Here is a 22,362-nt window from a genome sequence, read left to right as displayed (position 1 = left end):
TTCAGACAGGTACACTGTTTTTTTTTTTTAACAGATCAAACCTAGTATTATGTGACTGGCTAAGGCACCAGGAGGATGGTGATACTATATCAGGGCCTGCTTGCTGGTGTACAATTAGGAGTTTCATAGTGTTTTCATTATAAACCCTGTAATAGATTTAAGAATTGTGTGGGCTGTAATTTTGCATACAAGATTTTAGAATGTGGGATTTTTTTTTAATGAAAAAGGCAAATTAGCTTGATCATTTTGAAATCATATACTTTTTTTAAAATAAAACAATGGTCTATTTTGGAATATTTGAGTGCTTGTATTATTCAAATGTGATTGATTTAAAATTTTAAATATAGTAAGCAATTAGTACAAAAATGGTCTTATTGTATGCACTTGAATACTATTTTTAAAAGGACAAACCCATAAGCTGTATGTATAGACTTTATATTTCCAATTTAATTTTATTTTACCACATACAATGAATAAAACAGGATGCCCATCTTGGACCCTTCATGATTTAATGGTAAGAATGCATATTTGTAAAGTTGTCTAAAATATGTGACAGGCTGCAGTCTACTTCATCAGCTGCCATACATTTACATGAGGGATTTTGAGGATCACAGCTAAGAAAAACATTTGCACATAGAAAAGAAATGTACATTAAAATCATTTCCTTGTGTGTTTATAAAGAGAAAAATGCTTTTGGATTCACCCATTTCTACAGCTGGCCACATCTTACAGAACCCCAAGTGTACAATGTTTATGTGGTGTGGTTTTTGTTGACATGTTGGTAAAGCTGGAAGAATATTCTGTCACTATTCCCTCAAATATATAAATGAGTTCATGCTGGCTCTTCTCATGCTCCTTTTAAGTTTTCTGAGAGAAAGCAAGGAAATACAAGTTATTGGGCTCAGTACTGGAGGAACTGGGGGAAATTTCGTAGCCTGCTAGATCATGTAATCACACCTCTGTATAAGACCCCTTCTGGCCTTAAAAATAAAAATCTATGAAGTTATGAAGTAATTGAGTTTTACTGTCCTGAACATTGGTGGGAACTAAAACTAGAATTTTCATGTGTGAGTATTCATTCCAGAAGTGCATCCGTTTTCATCCAATCAGAGAATTGAAATACCTTGTGACTTTAACCACAACTAACCAATACAGAACAAATATCAAATGCTCCACATGAACCATTCACAATGAACCTACAGTGTGGAAATAAAAAATGTTAAATAATGAAAGTATGCAAGGAAGTCACAAGCTGCTTCTTACAGGTATTCTGAGAACAATAAGGAAGGCTAAATTAGTTGGATTATAAATTGTTCATTGTGAATCATTCATTCAGCTCTGCTTGAGAAAGTGGGCCGGCATGTAATTATGGCATAAATGTAATTACTTTTTGCTGTTGTGTGTTCTATACAGCGCCTATATTAGATGTGTGCATAAGGAAATTAATGATAAATGTGACTGGGAACCCCAGTTTTCATAGGGGTGAACTGAACTAACCAGGGGATGATGCTCAGAGTTTGAAATACGATGATACTCAATGCTTTCTCCATCAGTTGGTTATTTCAATACCACTTGTCATCTCACTCACCTGTCTTAGAATGACACTGTTGTCACAGGTTCTGTCCGATTAGAAACTGGAGTAAAGTACCTCTGCCTGGGGGACTTTTGTTCTAGTTCAGGAATTTCTGTCACATGCTGCCGCTGATGAAAAAATCTCCCTGATGCTTCCGGATTGCTCATGACAAATGAAGAATTCAGATTTCTCACTGATGAACTGAAACAGTGGGAAAACAGCGTATGGCCAGACTTAATGAGTAACACTGAAAGCTACCACAGCAGCTGTCACTGATTGTAGACCTCCCTTATGTTGTTACGGCATTTATACCTAGTTTCCCTCTCTCAGTGACAGTGAAGAAAAAGCCCATTTAATGGGGGTTTAATTTTCCATTTCATTTATTTTATGCTTATTTGACGTGCATTGTTACAGTGTATTCAGGGTTGTGCCACACCTCCAGAATCATTTGAGAGGCCACTGTTGTATCACAACTAAACTCATTACATTTTCTCTTCCTATGCATGTCTGTATCTTTATGCTGTGCACAGAGTACCTAGTGCAGTAGTTAGCTTACACAAAGAAAAATTCACACTGCTACTGCTCGTCTGAAAACAAGTTATAATAAAATACAATATTCCTTTATAAAATAGTGTTTAAATACTAACACAGTGCTTTACATCTGTACTTCCGTTGTATGTATGAAGACCTGTGTTAAGTTTTTGGCAATCTGACTCATTTACTTCTGAAATCACAGACTTTAATGGAAACACATTGTGCTGACACACAAAACAAACACATGAAGACAGCTAAACTGGAATTTAAGAGACAGGAACAAGTTTTGGTAGAATTGGATTATTTAAGAATAGCCATTACACATGTAACAACATGTTAGTCTGGGTTTATGGTCCAACATTTTTAGAACACAAAAAATATTCTCTTCAACAATATTAAATTACAAATAAAAGACAGAAAAGTACTGCAAACCTATTTATCCCCTTCCATATAAGCTCTATAAGAGTCAGATCATTCTCCTAAATACCATGTCAATACTGTTGCACATCATTAGAATTAAATTTACCCTTAACAAAATCTGGTGATTTTTTTCTTGCTTGTAGGGAATAATTAACTAACTAATGATAAAAACATCAGATAAGCTATGCTAAGTAAAAGAGTTGTCTACTTGTGACTTGCAAGACAGAAGATTTATTTGGAATGGTGTCAATGTGATATCCTATGTTAGCAGTGTATTGGACTGTAGAATCAGATTTTGAACTTAGAGGAAGACTCCAACTCATTGAACATGACTGCAAACAAAATCTCTTTGCTTTAATTTAGTTCAAAATATCCTGTACAGTCTACACTGAACTCAAACAGAATTATGATTGTACAACAGACATTGTAACATGAGTAAAATAGATGTGATGGAAAGTAAGTTGTGTCAGGTGAGCACTCTTGATTGACATCAGTCTATATAGCATATCTGGTATCAAATTTATCTCCATTGTGCTAAAGGTAAGAATAGTTTAAACATAATAAAACAAACTCTTTTCTCATTAAGACAAGGCAAGACATTTTTACAGCTTTTCAAGACTTCAAATGTTGAATCTCAAGTTCCCTACTGAGTTACTTAATGTTGGCTTCGAAACCAAAATATAGGCTTCATTAGTGCCAACATCATGGTAACACTTTGGATTCTACAGTAAGCTCAGTTATTTTGAGCCAAATGTTTTTTCCCCCGACATATACTGTTTGTGCTTCATGCTTAGATCAAGTGGCCTTTTGTTAATAACCAGAAAAGTAGCAGTTCAAGTACAAAACATTTTCCCACCCAAGAAAGCTGTAATGCAGGACAGCTGACCTAAAAAATTGTAAGCATGAAGTGCACAGCCATTTGCAATAAACAGTTACCAAATTGGACTATGTGCAGAATGGTGGACTAAAAAATAAGTACTGGAACCACAACTTTTATCCAGTTTGATATGTTTCCTGAAAGGGGAAATAATCAATTATAGTCTTGATCATGCGTAAAACCACTTGAGAAACTACCAAAAAAGAGTTTGCCATTTGAGAAATTAACGTTGGTTTAACCAGTTTTAATTGTACAAAGAACGAGCCAATGGACTTTCCATTCTTTGCATGTTTGCTCCCCTCACGGGTCCATTACCTTTCACAAAGAAATTTTTAACTATCAAACTTGTCCATAAATTTTGCCGCTGAGGGTGAAACCATCCAGTTAGCATATACACTATCATTTGCATATCTTGAAAACACAGAGTTAGTGCCATCGAATCTTGTGAGTGGAACGGGGCTCTCCTCAGGCCAGTTCGGGTATGACATGCCTAAAAATGAAAACAGATAATTTTTTCTGCACTGAAGAACCATAACTTCATGTGCAGACAGTAAGGCCCTTGGCAAAACTCCGTTCAATACTTTAAGCCAGACCACTGGTTTTTGTCCCCAGTCAATTGATATAAACTGTGTTTCAAAGCCCCAAAGCACAAATTCTGCTGAAGGCAAACACCCTGAACAAATAAAGTGCTGTCTTGATAAAAAAAAGTGTGTATATCATATAATTCAATAAAAGTTGTTATTTTTTCTTCTGATAGCCTCCAACTTTTTGCAATTTTATAGTTTCATGACAACATAATTACAAATTGCTTTGCCAGAGAATTTATTGCAACTGGAAGTTCTTGCTGTACGTACAATGCTCCAAGCAGTAATACGCCCATTTAAGGCAGGACCCAATGTCCATTCTAGTCAATGAAAGTATTTCCTTTGACATTAATGGGTGTCTTTCCATTGGCTTCAATAGGTTTAGGATGAGACTTATATCACCCATCATGATCTCCCAGTAGTACAATGGGCTGCAAGGTTCTGAGCACTCTGGCTCTGATCCAGCTATATATTTAAATACAGGTTTAAAGTTAAGCATATAAGTAGTCCTACTGACATCAGTGTGCTACTCATAAATGTAGAGTTAAGGTCATGCCTACATATTTTGCTGGACTGGGCCCAGAGTGCTCAGCATCTTGAAGATCCAGCACTATATGCAAAAACATACCAAGGCCAACATTTTCAAAAATAGAAGCCTAATTTTGTTGCCTATTTTGGCACCTAAATAAGTGCTGAGATTTTCAAAAGCATTCAGCAATGGGAACTTCATTGGGAACTGTTGAATTGGAACCTTTTGAAAAGCTGACCACTTATTTAAAATCTCAAATATGTATTTAGGAACCTAACCTTGGGCACCTAGTTTTGAAAGTCATGTCTGGTGAGCAGAGGAAAAAAAGACCCAAAGATATTTACTAATTACAAATACATAGAGTAATGGAAAAGCTTCAGGTTTTAAAAAAGTTTTACTGCTTGAAGAATGAAAAAAAAAATCTTTGAAGTTAGTAAACAGCCAAAAACATGTAGAATATTTAATCAGGAAACAAAATATAGGAGTTTTGGCAAGAACCATTTTTACTGTCCATCTCACCACCACAATATGAAAGCACATGTTCCTTTTCAAAACACTTGCTACATCATTCAATCAGGGCTTAGTGCTGACATTTGCATGATAAACCAAAGGATGTGAAAACAGTTAAAAGTATTTTTACAGTGGCTATCACCAATTCAATTTCCAAAAGACTGTATAAGATGCCCTCAGTCTCCCGTCTTCTGTAAATTGTAACCTGATCCCATCCCATGTCATGTTAAGCAGAAATTTCTGCCCAAGCAGCAGCTGAGATTCAGAAATCCGTCTGGATAAACTTAAAACTGTAACAAATTGGGCCTCACTATTCAACTGAGCCCCGCCCCGCAAAATGTTTAGCAAATGTTTTTTTTAAATCCATTACTTAAATTAGAGATGTAGAATCTAACATATTTCCCAACTCCACCCCTCAACACAAAAGACTATTTTAATTGGATATTCGGTTCTTAGCCTTTTAAAATTTCCCCTGAGAGTACTTCCCTGATCTATTTATTTCTCTTTATCATATGATATATAGATATAGATATATATGGTGATTTTACTTATTTTCACATCCTTTTTTAATCTTTTTTTAAACACAGCTGCAAGACGCCTAAAGTATAATCCTGATGCAAAGTTTGACATTTACAAATAAAAAAAGCTTTCCAAGCAAATTTTGATTGGCTTCATTCACACAAGAAACACTCTAATGGGGTTACAGAGTCTGAAGATAGTGCAGAAGAAAAAATTCACTTTGTGTGTGTGTTGCTAGAATCTAGTAAATGCATGTGAAATTCTACCATAGAGTTTGTTTTCAATCCATGTGGAGGGAAGGGTTCGAGGGAGGGGAGCATTATTACAGTCCACGAGTGGTGTCTCCTCTTCTGAGAGCCCGTCATCATAAAGTAAGGAGTCAGCAGGTGTGGAAGCTGCAAGATCTAAGTAGTCCTACCAAATAAATAAATAAAAGGCTAGGTTACAATAAGCAACAAAGTCATTCCTCAGTTACAGTTCCTAACAAATTTCTGGGCTCCCTAAACTGGGCAACTGCAAACTCAAAGTGGGCCCTTCTATAGAGAATACCAGCTGCTTAATGTCCTGTTTTCTGCAAGAGTGGTGTCCTTGGCAATGCACTTGTTTGCAGAAACACTAGACATGGTTCAATAGAAACATGCTCAGTTAGTGCTTCTCCTGTTGAATGCTGCTTGCCAACGAGTCAACACAACACTCAAAAATCTATATATGATAGATATGCTTTAACTTCAGCTTTCCTTTAAGCCTACGATTCAATGGGAGGACAGGGTGCTTAACAATGCCTGGAAGGTGTTCTCGCCATTTCGCAGCATTTGGCCCACAGTTCTGCACTCAGGATGCTGGTGGTTTTGTTTTTAACTATGATAACCATTTCAGACAACACTGCCCAGTTCAGTGTTACTGTCCAGTCACTGGATTATCCCAGATATTCTGTCTATATACGGCATACAAAGCAGACAACTTTTGGGGTTGGAAATCTACTTTTAGTTCAATATATTGCTCTTGTAATAGCCTTTTGGAACCTCAAAAAATAAAACTTTGCTCTTACTTTGCCTTTCACCACCATTGATTTAACTTTGATTTTTTAATTTTCCTATAGGAGCATAATGGCTCCCTTCTGTTCACTTCTTAATCTGTGCCCAGGAACACATGCCCAAGCCCAGAATGGGCTAGTTCATATGTTCTCCCTCTGCTGGATTTGTAACAGAGGAGCATTACCTAGAGAGTAACTATTGCTGGAGATTTCTAATGTTTTTGTAAAACAGGGATTTTATAAATATATAAGTACATACATACACTTATTTTTAGTCACCAGCCTGTACTTCTGTGTGCACATGTACTCTTATGTGTGCTCATTCAGCTACACATGCCCTTTTCCAGCACACACAGATCACTGGATTTTTCCATGAAAATCTTCCATTTGCACTGACAGAACATCCATGCCTAAGCTGTATCAAATAAGTGCACGTACAAGTATGAATACTGGAAAATGTCCACTGAGGTGGACATATATTTGCAGTGTGTACTAGGGACTCAATCCTGCAAGGTACTGACGCAGATTCTCATGGGCTTTAAATTAAGCACATGCATAGGTGTTCTCCTGGATCAGGATGACAGTGCTCAGCAGTGTGCAAGACGAAGTCCTAGATGAGGATGTGTAAAGGCTCCACACTGACAATGAGGTCCTTTGAATTCCCAAGAAAATCCCTTAACAGATTATGCATTTTAAAGTAGACAGATTTGGAACCAAACCGCTTTAATATTTTGTTGCTGTTATTACATCTTTAAGACATCCCAAGTCAGAAATGACACAATACATTGCAAAATTTTAGTCATTTAATTTGAGGCTTCCTATTGCTTAATTATTGAGTAATGCAAATTAAAATTAACTCTGCAACAATACATTTGTTACTAAGGAAACTAAGTGGTAAAATAATCAAGCACACAACATTTCTAGGTCTGAAATCTTCAAAATCACCATACAAAAAAAAGATGGAACTGCTTTTGGAAAGCTTTCTGCCATCTGGAGGAAATAAGGTTTTTGGATGCCTTTAATCCTGATCAAAATCAGAACTTTTCTTATCAGAAACTTATTTCCCTGTGCTACACCCAAGCTCTTTGGATTGTTAACATTCCCTACTAGTTTTCATTAACTGTGCAAAACTCAGCTTGCAGCAGACTTACCCTACTCTTCACCATCATTTTCTCCAGTTCTTTGCTGATGTCAGCAAAGGTTGGCCTCTTATCTGGTTCCTGTTTCCAGCATCGCAGCATCAAGTTATACCTATGAACCAAAGTAACACATAATAAGCTCCTGCATTCACAAATGGTTTGGTTTTCCTTTCTGCTCAAATAAATCTACATACAGTACAGTGATCTGGACACTTTTGTGAATGCCACTCAAAGAAATATCTCAATCTTTCCTTTTTCTTATTTATGTAGCTAAACAATTTCTCCATGGGACGAGGCCCTAATACTGCACTGAGAGTCACAGGAGTGAACCTTTATTCCCAGGAGATGCTGCGTGTAATTAAAGGCTCAGGCATGTGGATCTCTTTGCAAAATTGGTGTCAAAGAATAAGTCTACACTGCTGCTGGAAGGTGGGATTCCCAGCGTGGGTAGACTCTCGCCCTCGCTCAACTCGAGCTCTTGTTCTAAAAAAGGCAGCGTGAACTTTGTGGCACTGGTGGTGGCGTGGGCTAGCCCCTCAACCCCAAGCCTGCCCAGCTTCAGTGCCGCAACCTCCACACGGCTATTTTTAACACACTAGTTTGAGCTGAGGTATGGCGAGTGCCTACTTACGCTGGTAATCACACCTCCCTGCTGACACCCTTACACTTCTCCTATGACTTCTGTTTTCTCGGTTGGTCACCTGGAAGAATAACAAAACAACCAGTACAGGGGGAGTTGATAGTGACACCAATGTTTATGCTGCCTAACACGTCCCACCTACAAGATTCTTGCAACCTTTCCTTTGAGAAACTTTCACATCTCCATTGTTTGCCTTTGGTATTTGGCAGGGGAAAGTTCCTCTGGCTACAGAAGTACTTTTCTCTTTGTTGTATGAAATTCCATTCAGCTTTTGCTGAGATATAAGCTTTCAAAATAATTTCCTTTCTCCTGCTCTCCTTCCTCAGGAAAATGTTGGCAGCCTGCTAAAATAATAACTGAACACATGAATATTCTAAGGCCAAGCTCCACTGCCACCAAATCAGCAGCACCACCATATTGTTCTGGGAATAGCTGGGAGCAGCCGTAGTTGCGGGGAGGAGAAAAACCTAGACTGGGCTTCCCTCCTCTTGATCCAGCACCTGGACCGCAGAGGGAAGAATGGGCCACTCGGACACCAAATAGGGCAGAAGCTCCCCCAGCTCCCAGAAGGGAAGAGAAAGAAAAAATGAACTGGGCCAGGCTGAGTTCCCACATGACCACTCTTTCTGGACTCAGCAGCCTACCCAGACAACGTAGTTAGATCTATAGCTTAAATGACTTCTGCTGCAGTGCTGATGGTTCAGGATTCAAACCCTGATCGTGCTCAGCTGTTCACAGAAGAAAGTGGTTTTACTTTTTTCCTTAAAAACAAACACAAAACAACAAAAAAACCCTTTGAAATTATATTAAAGAACCCTAAATTATAAGAATGCTGTTTAGGTTGCAAATTCAAGCACTTGAAAGTTAAAAAATGCCAGATATATGATTGGCTGTACAACCTTAATTCACACCCTCCCCCTTGGGCATATGCATTATGATACTATGTGATCATGTCATTAAAGACTGTCTCAAAAACACATGTGCATAGGCTGGCTGAATTAAGGCTGCCCAGGAAACCATAAATCTGGCATTTCCTAACTTTTTAGCACTTGACTTTACAACCTAAATAAGATTCTTCTAATCTCACTTTTTTGGGATTTATTATATGAAAGATGGAGTGAACTGCATCAGAAAAGTTTGCATACCTATATAAAAAAAAGGGTATGGTTATGCATCACCCCCTCATTGCTAGACTGGATCATTTGGAGCAGGCATAGAAAAAAGGGTCTTAAGTGGTTCATCTTAATGCAGTCTTTAATGTCCTAAGATAAACATCTACCCAGGTTGTCCATCTAAGAGTGACAACAACAATAAAGCCATCAACCCTTCCTCCCCCGCAAACTTACGCAACAGGAATAACTCAAAAAAGTATAAACAATGGAACATAATTGGGGGTGGGAAAGGGGACCTTTGAAGTGAATGCTTGAGGAAGGGAAGACAGGTGAAAATTTAAAATATTTAATTTTGCTGGGGCAAGTCTGGACTTGAGATCTATGAATTTCTGAACAGATCTAAGTTCAACAGTGTCTCCGTGGTATCTCTATATATGTGATGCACGGAAAAAAATGGCTGTACTATTTACCACGTGGGCAAGGTCATTCAGAAACACGTGAAGGGATCTCGTTCTTGTTCTCCAAAATTCAAATGAAACAATGCTGTCTCATTTGAATATGTGAATATGCCTTAATAAGGGCTGATTAACATATTTCAAGCTCTATGTGTTTCATTTTTGGACACCAGGGAATATCCAGGGTGATGAGATATTTCTCTCTCATTGAGATTTTCCTGGTTAATTGCCTTTTGTAAATAAGTCAGTTAATAACATATGAACTGTCTTACAGTCACAGATAAACTGAAATGACTCACTCACTCACAAAATGTTTGTGTTATAGAGGTATTGATTTCTGAGTGAAGGTATCTTCTCTTCAGGGTTCTATGCACTACCAGAAAAGTTAGACAGCTTACAAACCATTTTCAGGGAATAGATGGGGCACAGATATTAAAATAACCACCTTATTTTCAGGAAAGTGGGTTCCCAGTATTTGGATGTGCTTCAACACATCTTGAAGAGGTCAATCATCACTATGTTAGATGCATTTCCCCTCCCCAGCCACATGTTCCGAATATTTAACTGACACTTTTTCATTAGCCTGATGAGTACTTTATCCAATTTTCAGTAGGTATTTTGGCAATAGCTGCAGGCACTTGGGGACTGCATTTCTTTCTGTGCACATTTAACACAGATTGTCACCCCACCTTTCTGCCACTTTATGATGTCAGAGTTCTTTACTTTTATTAGATTGTTCTCAGACTTCTCTAAAAGTCATGCTGGAGATGGCTGTTATTTACACTGTTTCCTCCCTTTGTTCAAGGATATTTCTATTAATCCAAACAAAGCAAGAAATACTTACATTTCTTCACTGCAGTTTTCAGGTCTCTCCATTCTATAGCCGGTTTTCAGGAGGTTAAAGAGTCTTTCAGGAGCAATTCCAGGATAAGGGTTACCTCCCAGGGTTACAATCTCCCACAACAGAACTCCAAATGACCAGCTGAAAAAGGAAGGAAGGAAGGAAACATTCACTTGAATTGCTGGGATTTAAGAGCTTAACATGGCCCCTATCCAGCAAATAGTACAGTAGCACTTAAAGGTTCCAAGATCAAGTTTCCATTATGCTAGGTGTTGTATGAACAAATAGTAAGACACAATCCCTGCCCCCATCTATTACATTCTAAATAGAAAAGACAGACCAAGGCATCAACCACAAATCCATCCTTCTTTGCATGCAGGTGTCTAATTTTACCTAAATGACCCCCTTTATTTTAATAGGCTTATTTGTGCTCGTTTAATGAATCAGGGCCTTAATTTTGTTCTTGGCCGAATACAGAAAGCAGCACTGGTCAATTCTATTTGGAAATTTGAAATGCACAAAAAAAAAAAATGGTGACATTTTGATTTTTTTTTTAAAAAAGGGAAAAAAATTGAGTCAATTTTTCTATCCACTTTCGGACCAGCTCTAGTAGAAAGGCCTTGACTCAAAGGCCAAAAAAAAGGTTCCTTTCTTGAGTGGAAGCCCTCTTTCAGAGAGAGAGGCTTGAGCAACCAAAATCTAATCCAGAACCCCATTTCAAACCCTCCAAGATTTCAGTGTTCACAATGCGGGGTGAAGGAAAGCAGGCAACAGTGCATTTTTCCACTCAGGTTTGATGGGATACCTCTGAGAATAGAGTTATATACAAAGTGTAATAAACATTCACTTTTGCCGTCTGATTTTTATGCAAGAGCTCCACCTTTAAAAAGAGACCTAGAGGAATTAGGGCCCTAAAGTCCACTGAAAGTCAATGAAAGTCAGGTGCCTAATTCCCTGAGGTTCCCTTGAAAATCCCACCTCAAAATTTTAGTCACAGAAATTGCTCTCCTCCTGACTGGGCTTCGCTTGTCTCCTTGTAGTTCTTTAAGTTATTTTTATTTTAAACAAGAGAAATGGCATTCCCAGGCCAGGACATATTCAGCTCCAAAATGGCTGTGCACAGGGGAAAAAAAAAAAAAAAGCAACTGCTAGTCTCACACAGCCTTACATGAAACTTTCAAACAGCTTTTTCCTGCTGATATTCTGTAAGTTCATTTTTAACCAGTCTATATCTTCCTCAAAGCTAATGCATATTTATAACGTTCCATTGCACTTGATTAAGTCTTTTATTCTTCCTCATGCCCTTTATTGAGCCAATCATTCCGTGCAGCCCATTAGGTTATAATTTGACCTGTAAATAATCCAGAAAAAGTGTGTGGCATTGTGGGTTTTTATTTTTAAGATTGTTTAAGTGAATTTTTTGGGGGCTCTGTAAGAGGGTGTAGCATGTTAGTAATTTCTCAATTAGCTGCAGCTGTTTGTCAGATTTGTATGTTAGGATATTGTACCTTAGTTTTGTAAACATAATGAAAATTAACTAAGTGTGTATGGGGGGGGAGAATATTTTCCATTTTACGGTCTTTGTGGATGAATAAAAATGCCATCAGAGAGAGGGGGACAGGAAGACTGTGGGCTGGCACCGGTACAATGTGTGTCTAGGTTCCAACATAAAAAGCAAGGGTTTTTGCAGCACGGTTGGAAAAAAGAAATTACAGAAGCTGGCAACTTATACGACTGCTAGATCACTGCCAACTACTGACTATATACAAGGGTCTTAAAAGGAAGCAGCTGGAAAAAAAGAGATATAGAATTTATGAGGAAAATCCAGCATTCTGGAATGGATTTTAAGTATAGTATTAGATGGTCACTAAAACCATAACTGCATCACCCCAAACAGCATTGAATATTTGTAGATTATATTTGTGAACATGTCAATTTTTAAAAATCAATTTTCCAATAAAGTAACCCTTTAATTCTTCAGCGTTACACTGTTGGAGTCATAGTTTGGAGCATGGGGGCTGTTTATAAGAGGCTGCAGGAGACTAAGCCTCCCCAAATAAGGCTGGCCCTGCAGGGGGTGCAAATGCTGCAGATGCAGTGCTGTTCACCTCCCTTTGGAGATGCGCCTTTCGAGCGCTGGAAACGAAGCTCCCTAGAAGTGGGGAGGCCCACCAAGGCTCAGACCGGGGCACCAGCCACACTCTACCCTGAGGCCCCACCCATGCTCTACCCTGAAGCCCTGCCCTTGCCCAGCCTATTCCCCCGAGGTCTCCCTAGCCCGGCACTCGCTCCTCTCCTGCCGCTCTACTGGCCTGGATGAGGAAGGAAGTAGTCACGTGAGAAGGGAAGTGGAAAGCAAATCTGCCCATGCAATCACTCTCTAACAACCGGCACATGTATGTGCATCATGTGGCTGCAACTTGGTTGCTCATTAAGAGTCTGATCCTATTCCCATTGAAGTCATTTGGAGTTTTGTCACCGGTTTCAATGGGAGGCGACTCAGGCTCTAAATCCTTAGTCTTTTTGCTGGATCTGCCAACAAGAGTGGGTTCTGTGGTGTGCACACTAAGAACGGGGCTGAGACCATCAAATCTCATTCCACACAGGCCACCGAAGGACAATCAGATTGGAACACCATACAGTCACTCATTATTTAGGTTTTAATTTAATTTAATGGGTCACCTACAATTTTAAAGTTCCATATTTATCCCACCATTACTAAGAGACTGAGTCATCTGGGCTCTCTGATTTTTGTTATCTTCCAACTTAAAAGCTGTGGCTGTTAAATATGTTACCGTGTTCTTTGTTAAACTGTATACAACAGACATATAAATTGTAAGACACATCACAATTTAGACTTACACATCACTTTGTGTTGTATAGATATGATCAAATAGGGATTCGATTGCCATCCATTTAACAGGTATTCGACCCTAAGAGAAAAAACAGCAGCAAAATTACTAAATTAGAAGGGTAAATTTAATGTTGGTGCGTTTGCTTTCACAATAAGATTATTTACACTGCACTGTGCCTCTCTGATACGCTTCAGTGGAATGACTGAAGTGACATTTCATCAAATAAAAGGGAACAGTATAGGTTAGGGGGCACAGCTATAACCTCTCTTTAATCACCACTGAACTTTACAATTCATTCTAACCTAACCTACTTAGGAGGACCCAGTTTTGAAAGGACATGCACTCAATTAACGGTGATTTTCAGACATATTACATGGCAAACTCAGGCCACAGACCCCTCCTATCACACTAAACCTTTACTTATCAACATGAATTGCTTGCCATCCATGAGATACACTTTCAGAGCCTAGTGGGGGTTGTGCAGGTGCAAAAGGAGATGGAGAATGAAGCTATAGGAGTAAGATCCATCCCAAATGAAAAATGTATGCTGATTCGCAAGTTCAAAATTCAGGTTTAGGACAGCTTTGGCTTCTGAACTCAGGTTTCACTCAGGCAGTTACACTTGTTCAATGGCTGCTTAACAAGCTGTGCAAACCGCTGCCTTCTGCATGCTGAAATTCACATGGTAAAATCTCAGATCTATACCAGCTATTCACAAAGATTATGGCTGTGCAAAATGTCAACGTGATTTCCAGGATGCTTCACAACATCTACAGTGATTTGTATTTTCATAAATTTTCAGGCAATGCACATGTATTTGGAAAAAATTTCTGGATATATTTCATTCTTTCTCCCATTCTTTCCTCCTGCTCCCTCTCTACCCAAGTTATTTTTGACAGCAAACAATTGTTTGTGTTGGAAAATTGAATATGCACTCGAGATACTATGGTGAGGAGGGCTATATCAGTATCTGTTAATTTTATGGGGGAAAATCTATATATTAGAATAAATTGTTCTCAAATACTTTTTGCAGAGAAATAGGTACAAAGAGCTAGCATTCCTTCAGTGTAAAGCATACATAATAGAACTGAGTGCATATTGCACAGTCTTTCCTAATATGCTATCTAGTTATATTTTAAATTGTCTTTGTCCATGGTCACTTTTGTATTTGCCTCCTGAAAACATCATGCAATCGAGCATTATTGGCTGGAATTGTACTGGAAAACAAACATCAAAAAGTCACAGTATTTGTGGAAGCCAATATTTGAAATTCTCCATGTGCGTGAATTCGTGCTGACAGCACTTTCACACTAACCCCCACAGGGAACTGAAGCAGTAGCACAGAAGACTGAATGGTCAACATAAAATAGTATGACTGAAGTTCACAAACTGAGCTAGGATACTTTGACCATGGGATGGTGTTCCATGAAGGAGGAGTGCTGGGCAGAGACGGGCTCCACCTTACGAAGAGAGGGAAGAGCATCTTTGCGAGCAGGCTGGCTAACCTAGTGAGGAGGGCTTTAAACTAGGTTCACCGGGGGAAGGAGACCAAAGCCCTGAGGTAAGTGGGAAAGCGGGATACCGGGAGGAAGCACAGGCAGGAATGTCTGTGAGGGGAGGGCTCCTGCCTCATACTGAGAATGAGGGGCGATCAGCAGGTTATCTCGAGTGCTTATATACGAATGCACAAAGCCTTGGAAACAAGCAGGGAGAACTGGAGGTCCTGATGATGTCAAGGAATTATGACGTGATTGGAATAACAGAGACTTGGTGGGATAACTCACATGACTGGAGTACTGTCATGGATGGTTATAAACTGTTCAGGAAGGACAGGCAGGGCAGAAAAGGTGGGGGAGTAGCACTGTATGTAAGGGAGCAGTATGACTGCTCAGAGCTCCGGTACGAAACTGCAGAAAAACCCGAGTGTCTCTGGATTAAGTTTAGAAGTGTGAGCAACAGGAGTGATGTAGTGGTGGGAGTCTGCTATAGACCACCGGACCAGGGGGATGAGGCTTTCTTCCGGCAGCTCGCGGAAGCTACTAGATCGCATGCCCTGGTTCTCATGGGTGACTTTAATTTTCCTGATATCTGCTGGGAGAGCAATACAGCGGTGCATAGACAATCCAGGAAGTTTTTGGAAAGCGTAGGGGACAATTTCCTGGTGCAAGTGCTAGAGGAGCCAACTGGAGGGGAGCTTTTCTTGACCTGCTGCTCACAAACCGGGAAGAATTAGTAGGGGAAGCAAAAGTGGACGGGAATCTGGGAGGCAGTGACCATGAGTTGGTTGAGTTCAGGATCCTGACACAGGGAAGAAAGGTAAGCAGCAAGATACGGACCCTGGACTTCAGGAAAGCAGACTTCGACTCCTTCAGGGAATGGATGGGTAGGATCCCCCGGGGGACTAACACGAAGGGGAAAGGAGTCCAGGAGAGCTGGCTGTATTTCAAGGAATCCCTGTTGAGGTTACAGGGACAAACCATCCCGATGTGTCGAAAGAATAGTAAATATGGCAGGCGACCAGCTTGGCTTAACGGTGAAATCCTAGCGGATCTTAAGCATAAAAAAGAAGCTTACAAGAAGTGGAAGGTTGGACATATGACCAGGGAAGAGTATAAAAATATTGCTCGGGCATGTAGGAATGAAATTAGGAGGGCCAAATCGCACCTGGAGCTGCAGCTAGCGAGAGATGTTAAGAGTAACAAGAAGGGTTTCTTCAGGTATGTTGGCAACAAGAAGAAAGCCAAGGAAAGTGTGGGCCCCTTAATGAATGAGGGAGGCAACCTAGTGACAGAGGATGTGGAAAAAGCTAATGTACTCAATGCTTTTTTTGCCTCTGTCTTCACGAACAAGGTCAGCTCCCAGACTGCTGCGCTGGGCATCACAACATGGGGAATAGATGGCCAGCCCTCTGTGGAGAAAGAGGTGGTTAGGGACTATTTAGAAAAGCTGGACGTGCACAAGTCCATGGGGCCAGACGAGTTGCATCCGAGAGTGCTAAAGGAACTGGCGGCTGTGACTGCAGAGCCATTGGCCATTATCTTTGAAAACTCGTGGCGAACGGGGGAAGTCCCGGAAGACTGGAAAAAGGCTAATGTAGTGCCAATCTTTAAAAAAGGGAAGGAGGAGGATCCTGGGAACTACAGGCCAGTCAGCCTCACTTCAGTCCCCGAAAAATCATGGAGCAGGTCCTCAAAGAATCAATCCTGAAGCACTTACATGAGAGGAAAGTGATCAGGAACAGTCAGCATGGATTCACCAAGGGAAGGTCATGCCTGACTAATCTAATCGCCTTCTGTGATGAGGTTACTGGTTCTGTGGATGAAGGGAAAGCAGTGGATGTATTGTATCTTGACTTTAGCAAAGCTTTTGACACGGTCTCCCACAGTATTCTTGTCAGCAAGTTAAGGAAGTATGGGCTGGATGAATGCACTATAAGGTGGGTAGAAAGTTGGCTAGATTGTCGAGCTCAACGGGTAGTGATCAATGGCTCCATGTCTAGTTGGCAGCCGGTGTCAAGTGGAGTGCCCCAGGGGTCGGTCCTGGGGCCGGTTTTGTTCAATATCTTCATAAATGATCTGGAGGATGGTGTGGATTGCACTCTCAGCAAATTTGCAGATGATACTAAACTGGGAGGAGTGGTAGATATGCTGGAGGGCAGGGATAGGATACAGAGGGACCTAGACAAATTGGAGGATTGGGCCAAAAGAAATCTGATGAGGTTCAATAAGGATAAGTGCAGGGTCCTGCACTTAGGACGGAAGAACCCAATGCACAGCTACAGACTAGGGACCAAATGGCTAGGCGGCAGTTCTGCGGAAAAGGACCTAGGGGTGACAGTGGACGAGAAGCTGGATATGAGTCAGCAGTGTGCCCTGGTTGCCAAGAAGGCCAATGGCATTTTGGGATGTATAAGTAGGGGCATAGCGAGCAGATCGAGGGACGTGATCGTCCCCCTCTATTCGACATTGGTGAGGCCTCATCTGGAGTACTGTGTCCAGTTTTGGGCCCCACACTACAAGAAGGACGTGGATAAATTGGAAAGAGTCCAGCGAAGGGCAACAAAAATGATTAGGGGTCTGGAACACATGACTTATGAGGAGAGGCTGAGGGAACTGAGATTGTTTAGTCTGTGGAAGAGAAGAATGAGGGGGGATTTGATAGCTGCTTTCAACTACCTGAGAGGTGGTTCCAGAGAGGATGGTTCTAGACTATTCTCAATGGTGGAAGAGGACAGGACAAGGAGTAATGGTCTCAAGTTGCAGTGGGGGAGGTTTAGGTTGGATATTAGGAAAAACTTTTTCACTAGGAGGGTGGTGAAACACTGGAATGCGTTGCCTAGGGAGGTGGTGGAATCTCCTTCCTTAGAAGTTTTTAAGGTCAGGCTTGACAAAGCCCTGGCTGGGATGATTTAATTGGGGATGGGTCCTGCTTTCGAGCAGGGGGTTGGACTAGATGACCTACTGAGGTCCCTTCCAACCCTGATATTCTATGATTCTATGATACTGGCCTCATTGACATGCAAAAGGCCCACTGATTTCAGTAAGAGTTGCATGCATACAGGCTATTGGCAGAATTCAGCTCAGTGCGTTATGACGATATCTGCTATGATAATAAATAATGACAAGTCTGAACTTATTTCACAATCTTGAGTTATCATAATAGTTCTTTTTAGGGAAAGCCATGATATGGCTAAACAATGAGAGGAGTTCTCCTAACACCACAGGAGAGGCTTTCCATCACATTTCCTTTGCACAATCCTACAGATTAAATGTAACCATATGCTGGGTTCTGCAATGAGCACTGTGAGCAGACAGAACTATTTCTAGACAGCTGATAATAATATACTGTAACAGGAAAAATATAATTGCTTTAAAGAAAGGCATTCCAAACTGGCAGATGAGTATCTCTACTATCTATAGCAGAGATGGGCCCAAGCTCTGGCATTTGTATCTGGATTTTGAACCTTGTATATTTCAGAGCTGTTTGGAGCTGGGTTTTGGTTCAGATTATCATAGCTATAGTAGAAGCATTCATGAAACTAGGATCTGGATTTAGATTCCAAGTATGAAGTTTTCAGACAGAACTAGTTCTGATTTAAATGATTTCCAGCTCTTTCTGCCGACTTTTTCTTCAATCCCTTGTTTTGTGAGCTTGGCAGTTATGAAAAGAGAGGGAGAGCGATATTAATGGCTTTTTTATATAAAGTAGCAAGATGAGGCCCTAGATTTTGTACCCTAAGTAACTTACATACTAACAGCTATAAAAAAATTACGACCTGAAAAATACTTGAAAGGAAATAGGATTATATTTGAATATATTTGTCTTTATTATTGATAGATCACCCATTATTTTTAAGGCCCCTGCCCATACGATAGCTATAACACAAACACAGGAGAAATCGTGGTTATAAGATGCATGGATACATGCTTTCCAAAAATAGTCCAGGGTTTTAACTTACTTACAAGGACACAGGTGGTCCTACTGAATCTATATTGTCACCATATCCTGTGACTGGGTTGTAGATGTTGTGTTGATGGGTCATTAGAGTAAAATACAAAGATTATTGCACATAGGCAGAAGAAAGAGCAGACTGGAATTAATGTTTTCTGCTGATGATATACCGGTAAATAGTGTAGTCTAGTGACTTATAGTGGCCCCAATGATGAAATTAATTGTTTTTGTTTAAACTTTACTTTTTGTTCCCTATTTCCTTATCAGAATTAGCTGTTGTATTTATTTTCCTGTGTTCAAGTGCTTCAGTGTAAACCCATTCCCTTGATTAAGCAAGGATTCCAGCCCTGGTTTTAACATGCACTGTACCTTGCTTCTCTTGACATAGGAATCTTCTTCATAAACATCTCGGGACAAGCCAAAATCAGAAATCTTCATTTTGCGTCCTTCTGCCACCAATACATTTCTAGCTGCTAAATCACGATGAACAAGCTTTTAAAATAAACCAACAATCATGGTTATTATTCTTATGGGGTAAGATGCATGATATATTTATATATATATATATATATCTCCAGATATATTTATGTCTATCAGAGAGATATGGTCAGTACACTGGTGTAGCACTGTACCTTCATTTCTGCCAGGTACTGCATCCCCCGAGATATCTGCCATGCAAATGAGATCAGATCTCCCATTGTTAAGGCTCTCTCATCTGGGTTGTCCAAGTAGCTTGAATTTCTGTTGGCATCACTGCCCACATAGCTAGGTCCTACTTTCCGACTTTCCCTGAGAAAACTGCGCAAGGAACCATACTTTGCATATTCCACAATTAAATACAAAGGTCCTGAGGAAAAGAAAGAAAAATACAAATCAGTCAGGTTGTTCTGCTTTACTTTGCAAAAGATTTTTCTAGTTAACATCACGGACTGGTTTGTAACAATTACAGGCCCCAATCCTGTAAACATCCTTCCCTGGGCACTGCAACTTGATGTGGTAGAATGATGTGTGCTTTCAAATAACCCTAAGAGCTATGCTGGTGGGGATTTTAGCTCCCAATAGGGCCATCAAAGCCAGTCAGGGAACACATGAAAAGCAGTCCACTGGTCCCTTAGGTTGGCATTTGAGAGAGAGGCCAACAAGCTATCCTTGTAAAAAAGTTAAATTATAGAAAAACAATAAGTAGCGATTCCAGCAAACAGTATTATAGACAAGGGTGGCAGAGCCTTCTTCATGCCCTAGCAATGTCTGATGGCATGGGAAAGATTCAGAATCTTGCAAACATGCACTTAAGTGAATGTCCTATGGGAATTCGCTCATGCTACAATCCCAGTTACTCATGTACATAATTGCTCAGAGCTATAAAGGGCACCTACCAAAGCTAAAGTTGCGAAACAGTTTCTATGCTAGCCTTGTGTTTTCATGTCAGAACCGTACGGTGTGTACCCTGTAGGGCTCTCTACATACCCAAGCAGTGCCTGTTTTTAGGGAAACAATAAGAAAGTACTGGTCAGCATGGCAGGCAGTGGTCTCAGCCCACCAGATGCCTCTCTGTTGTCAGGTTGTTTTGTAGGCATTATGGCACAAAGCCTTAAACAGTGTCTTTGCTTGGATATGGGGAGCATGTTTACAAGGAAAAAGGTTTCATTGAACAAAAAATATTTGTGATATCTATATATAGAATTAGACTGAGCTAGTTTTTATTCTGTCTAGCCACACACCAAATTTTGGTGTGCCGGCAACAATTATTAAACAATAGATTGGAAAAAAAATTTAATCCAGTGCATGACACATGCCATCTTAAATTTGTGGGGTGAAATCCTGGTCCCACTGAAGTCAATGGCAAAACTCAAATTCTCCATGATTTGCCTCATTTTGATTTGCCTCATTTTGTGTAGGTTTTGCAGTACATATGGTATTTTTTATCATTAGCTGTAAATTCATGTGTATGGCTAGTGACATGCTTATTTAATGCTCTTTTGGTTCTATTGATGGAGTCATGCACACACAATGTTATACCAAATACCAGGCCAGATCTTGCGTGCCTGACGCAGATGAATAGTCTCATTGACTGCAAGAAGATAAAACCTTAATTAGGTCAGGAGGATTCAAGAAAGCAAATAGAATACAATCCATTCATGCAATAAGCAGCTGCACAAAGGTGTTGGATCAAAATCTGTTCTTCTCATTCATCTGAGTTTCAATTCAGAATAAATCCACTGAAGTCACTAGAATGACTCCAGATTCACACTGATGAAGAAATACTGGCCTAATGAATAGAGCTCCTTAGCTTTCACCTTTTAATTTTCTTTTAAACCTAGCTGAAAATCAAGCCTGTATAAGGAATTGATTAAGAAACTTGATTTTTAAAAAAATCACAATTACTTTCTGGAGTGTATAATATTTAGCTTACAAAGCATCTTCTCCCTCAAGCACTTCATTTTCAAAGCACTCAAGTATAGGTTCTCAACAAAAATCCTAACACACTTCAATCCATTAGCAAGCTTCTCCTCCCCACCACCCACATGAATAATATCCACTCTGTGCTACAATGCTGAGTACATTTGTCAGCTGTATCAAAGCCTTCCCACACCTATGCATTAATGAATTACCTTCATATTTATGAGAAGCGTTCGACTCAGAAACAGTTCACAGCACAATGATTTTATCCCCTCCGCAAGGTTCATAAAAAAAAATCCTGATTTTTTTTTTAAATCTCACTGCGTCTCCCAGATGCATAATCCTGAATTCTACGTGCCCCCAGAACAAACAATTACATCATCAGGAGTTCTGGGGATGCAGGACTGAGCCTTAAGAATTTGTGGCCATGTAAATCACTCACACTCCATAACAACTGAAAGTTCAACTTACAGCAGATATTTTATGGCAGAAGATGTTGCCATGCAACTCCATTTAACATTAATGGGAATTGTTTAGATAAATCCCCATGAACTGCACTGAAAGTTTGCCCCATTGGCTGTTTATAATACATCTTTTGAAAATTATTTCCCCCATGTATTTGCAGCTAAGTACAGTGTACACTTCAGTGAAACCAGTTTTTGACAAAGGTAAGCATTCAAGTAAGCACCACACAACAGAATCATGCTAGTGAAGAAAAACTCTGGGGCAGAAAAACTGAAAGCGAAACTAACTAGCAACCTAGTCAGGGGTTAGGTAGTGGCTTGTCCCTTAACTACTTGTTCACACAGCACCTGGCAAAATGGTGCCCCAATCCCTGACTTGGGCCTTTAGGTGCTACTAGAATACAAAATAATAATCATATGGAAAAT

The 22,362-nt window shown here is 39.9% G+C and overlaps 1 protein-coding gene across 3 annotated transcripts in view; it reads right to left on the bottom strand.

The window, feature by feature from the left end:
* Positions 1–492: 492 nt before the first annotated feature.
* Positions 493–22,362, bottom strand: part of RET (ret proto-oncogene) — a 128,827-nt gene continuing 106,957 nt past the window's right edge. For all 3 annotated transcript variants that reach the window (XM_073353250.2, XM_073353251.2, XM_073353249.2), the window contains exons 14-20: positions 19,705–19,919; positions 19,442–19,564; positions 13,629–13,699; positions 10,770–10,907; positions 7,731–7,830; positions 5,813–5,960; positions 493–3,894 (exon numbers count right to left, since the gene is read on the bottom strand). In XM_073353250.2, coding sequence (XP_073209351.1) covers positions 3,737–3,894; positions 5,813–5,960; positions 7,731–7,830; positions 10,770–10,907; positions 13,629–13,699; positions 19,442–19,564; positions 19,705–19,919 — 953 coding nt within the window. In that variant the 3' untranslated portion in view covers positions 493–3,736. The remainder of the gene's footprint in view (positions 3,895–5,812; positions 5,961–7,730; positions 7,831–10,769; positions 10,908–13,628; positions 13,700–19,441; positions 19,565–19,704; positions 19,920–22,362) is intronic.

Source organism: Lepidochelys kempii, chromosome 7 (genome assembly GCF_965140285.1).
Source record: "Lepidochelys kempii isolate rLepKem1 chromosome 7, rLepKem1.hap1, whole genome shotgun sequence".
NCBI lineage: Eukaryota > Metazoa > Chordata > Testudines > Cheloniidae > Lepidochelys > Lepidochelys kempii.
The sequence above is the reverse complement of the archived record's forward strand: the minus strand, read 5'-3'. Positions and strand labels throughout refer to the sequence as shown.